This window comes from Sebastes umbrosus, unplaced genomic scaffold, assembly GCF_015220745.1.
Source record: "Sebastes umbrosus isolate fSebUmb1 unplaced genomic scaffold, fSebUmb1.pri scaffold_141_arrow_ctg1, whole genome shotgun sequence".
Classification (NCBI taxonomy): domain Eukaryota; kingdom Metazoa; phylum Chordata; class Actinopteri; order Perciformes; family Sebastidae; genus Sebastes; species Sebastes umbrosus.
In genome coordinates this window covers 52,755-64,522 of record NW_023618465.1, presented here as the reverse complement: position 1 = coordinate 64,522, position 11,768 = coordinate 52,755, and the positions used below count along the sequence as shown (strand labels likewise).

At 45.5% G+C, this 11,768-nt stretch overlaps 1 protein-coding gene across 5 annotated transcripts; it reads left to right on the top strand.

The window, feature by feature from the left end:
• Window positions 1-275: 275 nt before the first annotated feature.
• On the top strand, window positions 276-3,137 carry jmjd7 (jumonji domain containing 7). Of its 5 annotated transcripts, none has more exons than XM_037763040.1 (9): window positions 314-448; window positions 668-806; window positions 902-1,016; window positions 1,391-1,447; window positions 1,531-1,626; window positions 1,766-1,842; window positions 1,933-2,092; window positions 2,923-3,040; window positions 3,099-3,137. In XM_037763040.1, exons 2-8 carry the CDS (start codon window positions 750-752, stop codon window positions 3,009-3,011), a joined length of 651 nt encoding a protein of 216 aa, XP_037618968.1. In that variant the 5' UTR covers window positions 314-448; window positions 668-749; the 3' UTR covers window positions 3,012-3,040; window positions 3,099-3,137. The 5 variants fall into 5 exon arrangements, with proteins under 5 accessions (XP_037618971.1, XP_037618968.1, XP_037618967.1 ...); XM_037763039.1 differs by having other exon boundaries at window positions 1,933-2,138; XM_037763043.1 differs by having other exon boundaries at window positions 276-448; window positions 1,933-2,138; window positions 2,923-3,137.
• The last annotated feature ends 8,631 nt before the right edge of the window (window positions 3,138-11,768 follow it).

The window sequence follows — 11,768 nt, the reverse complement described above, 5'->3', positions numbered from 1 at the left end:
ACTACTACTACTACAACTACTACTACTACTAGTACTACTACTACTACTACTACTACTACTACTACTACTACTTCTACTACTACTACTAGTACTACTACTACTACAGGTACTACTACTACTAGTACTACTACTACTAGTACTACTACTACTACAGGTACTACTACTACTACTACAGGTACTACTACTACTAGTACTACTACTACTAGTACTACTACTACTGGTACTACTGGTACTACTACTGACTGGTCCATCAGTGAGTCAGCGGACCAATCAGAGTGATTGATTACCTTTCAGATCTGTACCTGAACCAATCAGTGCCTTACCTGGAGGAGCCACCTGACCCGCTGATCTTCTACCGCGACTGGATCGGTCCAAACAAGCCCTGCATCATCCGCAACGCCTGCAGCCATTGGCCGGCCCTTTCCAGGTGGACGCCGGAGTACCTGAGGTGAGGAAGCCCCGCCCCCACCCACACACACCTCCTTTCTTCTGTGGTGTCAGGAAGTGAGCTCAGATCCTGTTGGGTCTCTAAACTCTGGTGTACGGTCTGAGACCTGCTCTATATATAAAGCGTCTTGAGATAACTTCTGTTGTGATTTGACGCTATACAAAAATAAATTGATTTGATTTGATTTGATTTGATCAGCTTCCTGTTTGTCGTCTGCAGGGAGAAGGTGGGGTCAAAGGTCATCAGCGTGGCGGTGACTCCTAACGGCTTCGCCGACGCCGTCAACGGCGATCGCTTCGTGATGCCGGAGGAGAGACGCATGAGCTTTTCTTCTGTGCTGGACGTCATCGAGGGGAAGGTGAGAGTAGTACTGAGTAGTACTGAGTAGTACTCAGTAGTACTGAGTAGTATTGTACACATGTAGTAGTAGTAATGTGTGTGTGTGTGTGTCAGGTGCATCAGCGCGGCGTGCTCTACGTCCAGAAGCAGTGTTCTAACCTGCTGGAGGAGCTGCCGGAGCTCACAGATGACCTGGAGCCTCACGTCTCCTGGATGAGCGCCGCCCTCGGTGAGTTCACGCTACTGAGCGCGCTCATGCACCTCGACTGGCCATGTGGTACAGCCCCTCCCACACCAGCGCCCTCGTGTAGTTAAACAGGCTACAGACGAGTTGTAGTTTTATCCAGATGGTGACGTCTCAAACAGTTGGATTTTTGTGCATCATCATCATTTTCATTTTCTCTAATTCATGATTTCTGTATGAACATGTGATGAAGTGCTTCCTGAGTTTTCTCTAATTCATGATTTCTGTATGAACATGTGATGAAGTGCTTCCTGAGTTTTCTCTAATTCATGATTTCTGTATGAACATGTGATGAAGTGCTTCCTGAGTTTTCTCTTCAGGACCTTTCACATAATTTCACTCTTTTTTTCTGCTTTTAGGAAAGTTACCAGATGCTGTGAATTTTTGGCTCGGAGAGGCGAGCGCCGTCACGTCCAGTAAGACCTGAACACAACACACATCAGACAGTGTGTGTTGAGCACGTGTGTGTATATAAAGTGTGCGTGTGTGTGTATTTCAGTGCACAAAGATCACTATGAGAATCTGTACTGTGTGATTTCTGGAGAGAAAAACTTCATCCTGCTGCCGCCCACAGACCGACCCTTCATCCCCTACGGTAACCATAGCAACCACCATGTCTAATCCTACAGTAACCATAGCAACCTCCCTGCATATCCTGTTCAGTAACCATCTACAGTAACCATAGTTACCTCCCTGCATATCCTACAGTAACCATAGTAACCCGTCTCCATCAGGTGTGTATCAGCCGGCTGTTTACCGTCAGCAGGACGACGGTGAGTTTGAGGTCGTCGATCAGAGCGACTCTGACAAGGTGCGTTCAGGTGTCTGTCTGTTAATCTCAGTGCTCTCTGCTCTATTTGAAACACTGACTCTCCCCATCCCCCCCCTCCTCCCCCCTCAGGTCCCGTGGATCCCTCTGGACCCTCTGGACCCGGACCTGGACCGGTACCCGCAGTACCGGAGAGCCCGGCCGCTCCGCTGCAGCGTGAAGGCCGGAGAGATGCTGTACCTGCCGTCCCTGTGGTTCCACCACGTCCAGCAGTCACACGGTTGCATCGCAGGTACAAACACTGACGCACCTGAACGCACCACACGGCTGCATCGCAGGTACAAACACTGACGCACCTGAACGCACCACAGGGCTGCATCGCAGGTACAAACACTGACGCACCTGAACGCACCACACGGCTGCATCGCAGGTACAAACACTGACGCACCTGAACGCACCACAGGGCTGCATCGCAGGTACAAACACTGACGCACCTGAACGCACCACACGGCTGCATCGCAGGTACAAACGCTGACGCACCTGAACGCACCACAGGGCTGCATCGCAGGTACAAACACTGACGCACCTGAACGCACCACACGGCTGCATCGCAGGTACAAACACTGACGCACCTGAACGCACCACACGGCTGCATCGCAGGTACAAACACTGACGCACCTGAACACACCACAGGGCTGCATCGCAGGTACAAACGCTGACGCACCTGAACGCACCACAGGGCTGCATCGCAGGTACAAACGCTGACGCACCTGAACGCACCACAGGGCTGCATCGCAGGTACAAACGCTGACGCACCTGAACGCACCACACGGCTGCATCGCAGGTACAAACGCTGACGCACCTGAACACACCACACGGCTGCATCGCAGGTACAAACACTGACGCACCTGAACACACCACACGGCTGCATCGCAGGTACAAACACTGACGCACTACGGGGTCAGATACATAAAAGTCGTTGACTCACGACTGAACCGGAGTGAACGCTGATTTGGTGTTCTTCTTTATAAACTCCAGTTTTTGTGGGAACTACGACTCATTGACATGGGTTTGGTGTCTGTTGTTCAGGTGTTGACACCTTGTGTTTTTTCTCTGCTGCAGTGAACTTCTGGTACGACATGGAGTACGACATCAAGTACAACTACTTCCAGCTGCTGGAGACGCTGTCTGAGGTCACAGGGTCAACGTGACATCACAGCAGCTGCATGATGACAGTGACATCACAGCAGCTGCATGATGACACTGTGACATCACAGCAGCTGCATGATGACAGCGACGTGAAGCGACTGAACAATAAAGTTTAGTTTAAAACTCAACAGAAGTCTGTTTGATTTCATTAAGATTGAAATATTTCAATTAATATGCTTAATTATGTGCTACGTATAACAGACCGCTGCTACGTATAACAGACCGTTGCTACGTATAACAGACCGCTGCTACGTATAACAGACCGTTGCTACGTATAACAGACCGTTGCTACGTATAACGGACCATTCCTATGTATAACAGACCATTCCTACGTATAACAGACCGTTGCTACGTATAGCAAACCGTTGCTACGTATAACAGACCGTTGCTACGTATAGCAAACCGTTGCTACGTATAACAGACCATTGCTACGTATAACGGACCATTCCTACGTATAACAGACCATTCCTACGTATAACAGACCGTTGCAATGTATAACAGACCGTTGCTATGTATAACAAACCGTTGCTAAGTATAACAGACCGTTGCTACGTATAACGGACCATTTCTACGTATAACGGACCGTTACTACGTATAACAGACCGTTGCTACGTATAACGGACCATTTCTACGTATAACGGACCGTTGCTACGTATAACGGACCGTTGCTACGTATAACAGACCGTTGCTACGTATAACAGACCGTTGCTACGTATAACAGACCATTCCTACGTATAACAGACCATTCCTACGTATAACGGACCGTTGCTATGTATAACAGACCGTTGCTACGTATAGCAGACCGTTGCTACGTATAGCGGACCATTGCTGCGTATAACGGACCGTTGTTACGTATAACGGACCATTCCTACGTATAACAGACCATTCCTACGTATAACAGACCGTTGCTATGTATAACAAACCGTTGCTACGTATAACGGACCATTGCTACGTATAGCAGACCGCTGCTATGTATAACAGACCGTTGCTACGTATAACAGACCGTTGCTACGTATAACGGACCATTCCTACGTATAACAGACCATTCCTACGTATAACAGACCGTTGCTACGTATAGCAAACCATTGCTACGTATAACAGACCATTCCTACGTATAACAGACCGTTGCTATGTATAACAAACCGTTGCTATGTATGACAGACCGTTGCTATGTATAACAAACCGTTGCTACGTATAACGGACCATTGCTACGTATAACGGACCATTGCTACGTATAACGGACCATTGCTACGTACAACAGACCGTTGCTATGTATAACAAACCGTTGCTACGTATAACAGACCGTTGCTACGTATATCAGACCGTTGCTACGTATAACAGACCGCTGCTACGTATAACAGACCGTTGCTACGTATATCAGACCGTTGCTACGTATAACAGACCGTTGCTACGTATAACGGACCGTTCCTACGTATAACAGATTATTCCTACGTATAACAGACCGTTGCTTCGTATAGCAAACCGTTGCTACGTATAACAGACCGTTGCTACGTATAACGGACCATTCCTACGTATAACAGACTGTTGCTATGTATAACAGACCATTGCTATGTATAACAAACCGTTGCTACGTATAACGGACCATTGCTACGTATAGCAGACCGCTGCTACGTATAACAGACCGTTGCTACGTATAACAGACCGTTGCTACGTATAACGGACTATTCCTACGTATAACAGACCATTCCTACGTATAACAGACCGTTGCTACGTATAGCAAACCGTTGCTACGTATAACAGACCATTGCTACGTATAACGGACCATTCCTACGTATAACAGACCATTCCTACGTATAACAGACCGTTGCTATGTATAACAAACCGTTGCTACGTATAACGGACCATTGCTACGTATAACAGACCGTTGCTATGTATAACAGACCGTCGCTACGTATAACAGACCGTTGCTACGTATAGCAAACCGTTACTACGTATAACAGACCGTTGCTACGTATAACGGACCATTTCTACGTATAACGGACCGTTGCTACGTATAACGGACCGTTGCTATGTATAACAGACCGTTGCTACATATAACAGACCGTCGCTACGTATAACAGACCGTTGCTACGTATAACAGACCATTCCTACGTATAACAGACCATTCCTACGTATAACAGACTATTCCTACGTATAACAGACCGTTGCTACGTATAGCAAACCGTTGCTACGTATAACAGACCGTTGCTACGTATAACGGACCATTCCTACGTATAACAGACTGTTGCTATGTATAACAGACCGTTGCTATGTATAACAAACCGTTGCTACGTATAACGGACCATTGCTACGTATAGCAGACCGCTGCTACGTATAACAGACCGTTGCTACGTATAACAGACCGTTGCTACGTATAACGGACCATTCCTACGTATAACAGACCATTCCTACGTATAACAGACCGTTGCTACGTATAGCAAACCGTTGCTACGTATAACAGACCATTGCTACGTATAACAGACCGTTGCTATGTATAACAAACCGTTGCTACGTATAACGGACCATTGCTACGTATAACGGACCATTGCTACGTATAACAGACCGTCGCTACGTATAACAGACCGTCGCTACGTATAACAGACCGTTGCTACGTATAGCAAACCGTTACTACGTATAACAGACCGTTGCTACGTATAACGGACCATTTCTACGTATAACGGACTGTTGCTACGTATAACGGACCGTTGCTATGTATAACAGACCGTTGCTACATATAACAGACCGTCGCTACGTATAACAGACCGTTGCTACGTATAGCAAACCGTTACTACGTATAACAGACCGTTGCTACGTATAACGGACCATTTCTACGTATAACGGACCGTTGCTACGTATAACAGACCGTTGCTACGTATAACGGACCATTCCTACGTATAACAGACCATTCCTACGTATAACAGACCGTTGCTACGTATAGCAAACCGTTGCTACGTATAACAGACCATTGCTACGTATAACGGACCATTCCTACGTATAACAGACCATTCCTACGTATAACAGACCGTTGCAATGTATAACAGACCGTTGCTATGTATAACAAACCGTTGCTAAGTATAACAGACCGTTGCTACGTATAACAGACCGTTGCTACGTATAACAGACCATTCCTACGTATAACAGACCATTCCTACGTATAACGGACCGTTGCTATGTATAACAGACCGTCGCTACGTATAACAGACCGTTGCTACGTATAGCAAACCGTTACTACGTATAACAGACCGTTGCTACGTATAACGGACCATTTCTACGTATAACGGATCGTTACTACGTATAACAGACCGTTGCTACGTATAACGGACCATTTCTACGTATAACGGACCGTTGCTACGTATAACGGACCGTCGCTATGTATAACAGACCGTCGCTACGTATAACAGACCGTCGCTACGTATAACAGACCGTTGCTACGTATAGCAAACCGTTACTACATATAACAGACCGCTGCTACGTATAACGGACCATTTCTACGTATAACGGACCGTTGCTACGTATAACGGACCGTTGCTATGTATAACGGACCGTTGCTACGTATAACAGACCGTTGCTACGTAGAACAGACCGTTGCTACGTATAACAGACCATTCCTACGTGTAACAGACCATTCCTACGTATAACGGACCGTTGCTATGTATAACAGACCGTTGCTACGTATAGCAGACCGTTGCTACGTATAGCGGACCATTGCTGCGTATAACGGACCGTTGTTACGTATAACGGACCATTCCTACGTATAACAGACCATTCCTACGTATAACAGACCGTTGCTATGTATAACAAACCGTTGCTACGTATAACGGACCATTGCTACGTATAGCAGACCGCTGCTATGTATAACAGACCGTTGCTACGTATAACAGACCGTTGCTACGTATAACGGACCATTCCTACGTATAACAGACCATTCCTACGTATAACAGACCGTTGCTACGTATAGCAAACCATTGCTACGTATAACAGACCATTCCTACGTATAACAGACCGTTGCTATGTATAACAGACCGTTGCTATGTATAACAAACCGTTGCTATGTATGACAGACCGTTGCTATGTATAACAAACCGTTGCTACGTATAACGGACCATTGCTACGTATAACGGACCATTGCTACGTATAACGGACCATTGCTACGTACAACAGACCGTTGCTATGTATAACAGACCGTTGCTACGTATAACAGACCGTTGCTACGTATATCAGACCGTTGCTACGTATAACAGACCGCTGCTACGTATAACAGACCGTTGCTACGTATATCAGACCGTTGCTACGTATAACAGACCGCTGCTACGTATAACAGACCGCTGCTACGTATAACAGACCGCTGCTACGTATAACAGACCGTTGCTACGTATAACGGACCGTTCCTACGTATAACAGACTATTCCTACGTATAACAGACCGTTGCTTCGTATAGCAAACCGTTGCTACGTATAACAGACCGTTGCTACGTATAACGGACCATTCCTACGTATAACAGACTGTTGCTATGTATAACAGACCATTGCTATGTATAACAAACCGTTGCTACGTATAACGGACCATTGCTACGTATAGCAGACCGCTGCTACGTATAACAGACCGTTGCTACGTATAACAGACCGTTGCTACGTATAACGGACTATTCCTACGTATAACAGACCATTCCTACGTATAACAGACCGTTGCTACGTATAGCAAACCGTTGCTACGTATAACAGACCATTGCTACGTATAACGGACCATTCCTACGTATAACAGACCATTCCTACGTATAACAGACCATTGCTATGTATAACAAACCGTTGCTACGTATAACGGACCATTGCTACGTATAACAGACCGTTGCTATGTATAACAGACCGTCGCTACGTATAACAGACCGTTGCTACGTATAGCAAACCGTTACTACGTATAACAGACCGTTGCTACGTATAACGGACCATTTCTACGTATAACGGACCGTTGCTACGTATAACGGACCGTTGCTATGTATAACAGACCGTTGCTACATATAACAGACCGTCGCTACGTATAACAGACCGTTGCTACGTATAACAGACCATTCCTACGTATAACAGACCATTCCTACGTATAACAGACTATTCCTACGTATAACAGACCGTTGCTACGTATAGCAAACCGTTGCTACGTATAACAGACCGTTGCTTCGTATAGCAAACCGTTGCTACGTATAACAGACCGTTGCTACGTATAACGGACCATTCCTACGTATAACAGACTGTTGCTATGTATAACAGACCATTGCTATGTATAACAAACCGTTGCTACGTATAACGGACCATTGCTACGTATAGCAGACCGCTGCTACGTATAACAGACCGTTGCTACGTATAACAGACCGTTGCTACGTATAACGGACTATTCCTACGTATAACAGACCATTCCTACGTATAACAGACCGTTGCTACGTATAGCAAACCGTTGCTACGTATAACAGACCATTGCTACGTATAACGGACCATTCCTACGTATAACAGACCATTCCTACGTATAACAGACCATTGCTATGTATAACAAACCGTTGCTACGTATAACGGACCATTGCTACGTATAACAGACCGTTGCTATGTATAACAGACCGTCGCTACGTATAACAGACCGTTGCTACGTATAGCAAACCGTTACTACGTATAACAGACCGTTGCTACGTATAACGGATCATTTCTACGTATAACGGACCGTTGCTACGTATAACGGACCGTTGCTATGTATAACAGACCGTTGCTACATATAACAGACCGTCGCTACGTATAACAGACCGTTGCTACGTATAACAGACCATTCCTACGTATAACAGACCATTCCTACGTATAACAGACTATTCCTACGTATAACAGACCGTTGCTACGTATAGCAAACCGTTGCTACGTATAACAGACCGTTGCTACGTATAACGGACCATTCCTACGTATAACAGACTGTTGCTATGTATAACAGACCGTTGCTATGTATAACAAACCGTTGCTACGTATAACGGACCATTGCTATGTATAGCAGACCGCTGCTACGTATAACAGACCGTTGCTACGTATAACAGACCGTTGCTACGTATAACGGACCATTCCTACGTATAACAGACCATTCCTACGTATAACAGACCGTTGCTACGTATAGCAAACCGTTGCTACGTATAACAGACCATTGCTACGTATAACGGACCATTCCTACGTATAACAGACCATTCCTACGTATAACAGACCGTTGCTATGTATAACAAACCGTTGCTACGTATAACGGACCATTGCTACGTATAACGGACCATTGCTACGTATAACAGACCGTCGCTACGTATAACAGACCGTTGCTACATATAACAGACCGTCGCTACGTATAACAGACCGTTGCTACGTATAGCAAACCGTTACTACGTATAACAGACCGTTGCTACGTATAACGGACCATTTCTACGTATAACGGACCGTTGCTACGTATAACGGACCGTTGCTACATATAACAGACCGTTGCTACGTATAACAGACCGTTGCTATGTATAACAGACCATTCCTACGTATAACAGACCATTCCTACGTATAACGGAACGTTGCTATGTATAACAGACCGTTGCTACGTATAGCAGACCGTTGCTACGTATAGCGGACCATTCCTGCGTATAACGGACCGTTGTTACGTATAACGGACCATTCCTACCTATAACGGACCGTTGCTACGTATAACGGACCATTCCTACGTATAACAGACCGTTGCTACGTATAACGGACCGTTGCTACGTATAACAGACCATTCCTACGTATAACAGACCGTTGCTACGTATAACAGACCGTTGCTACATATAACAAACCGTTATTATGTATAACGGACCATTCCTACATATAACAAACCGTTGCTACGTATAACGGACCATTGCTACGTATAACAGACCGTTGCTACGTATAGCAAACCGTTACTACGTATAACAGACCGTTGCTACGTATAACAGACTGTTGCTACGTATAACGGACCATTCCTACGTATAACGGACCGTTGCTACGTATAACGGACCGTTGCTATGTATAACAGACCGTTGCTACGTATAGCAGACCGTTGCTACGTATAGCGGACCATTCCTGCGTATAACGGACCGTTGTTACGTATAACGGACCGTTGCTACGTATAACAGACCGTCGCTACGTATAACAGACCGTTGCTACGTATAACAGACCATTCCTACGTATAACAGACCATTCCTACGTATAACGGACCGTTGCTATGTATAACAGACCGTCGCTACGTATAACAGACCGTTGCTACGTATAGCAAACCGTTACTACGTATAACAGACCGTTGCTACGTATAACGGACCATTTCTACGTATAACGGACCGTTGCTACGTATAACGGACCGTTGCTATGTATAACAGACCGTCGCTACGTATAACAGACCGTCGCTACGTATAACAGACCGTCGCTACGTATAACGGACCGTCGCTACGTATAACGGACCGTTGCTACGTATAACGGACCGTTGCTACGTATAACGGACCGTTGCTATGTATAACAGACCGTTGCTACGTATAACAGACCGTTGCTACGTATAACAGACCGTTGCTACGTATAACAGACCATTCCTACGTATAACAGACCATTCCTACGTATAACGGACCGTTGCTATGTATAACAGACCGTTGCTACGTATAGCAGACCGTTGCTACGTATAGCGGACCATTCCTGCGTATAACGGACCGTTGTTACGTATAACGGACCATTCCTACGTATAACAGACCATTCCTACGTATAACAGACCGTTGCTATGTATAACAAACCGTTGCTACGTATAACGGACCATTGCTACGTATAGCAGACCGCTCCTACGTATAACAGACCGTTGCTACGTATAACAGACCGTTGCTACGTATAACGGACCATTCCTACGTATAACAGACCATTCCTACGTATAACAAACCGTTGCTACGTATAGCAAACCGTTGCTACGTATAACAGACCATTCCTACGTATAACAGACCGTTGCTATGTATAACAGACCGTTGCTATGTATAACAAACCGTTGCTATGTATGACAGACCGTTGCTATGTATAACAAACCGTTGCTACGTATAACGGACCATTGCTACGTATAACGGACCATTGCTACGTATAACGGACCATTGCTACGTATAACAGACCGTTGCTATGTATAACAGACCGTTGCTACGTATATCAGACCGTTGCTACGTATAACAGACCGCTGCTACGTATAACAGACCGTTGCTACGTATAACGGACCATTCCTACGTATAACAGACTATTCCTACGTATAACAGACCGTTGCTACGTATAGCAAACCGTTGCTACGTATAACAGACCGTTGCTACGTATAACGGACCATTCCTACGTATAACAGACTGTTGCTATGTATAACAGACCGTTGCTATGTATAACAAACCGTTGCTACGTATAACGGACCATTGCTATGTATAGCAGACCGCTGCTACGTATAACAGACCGTTGCTACGTATAACAGACCGTTGCTACGTATAACGGACCATTCCTACGTATAACGGACCATTCCTACGTATAACAGACCGTTGCTACGTATAGCAGACCGTTGCTACGTATAACAGACCATTGCTACGTATAACGGACCATTCCTACGTATAACAGACCATTCCTACGTATAACAGACCGTTGCTATGTATAACAAACCGTTGCTACGTATAACGGACCATTGCTACGTATAACGGACCATTGCTACGTATAACAGACCGTTGCTATGTATAACAGACCGTCGCTACGTATAAC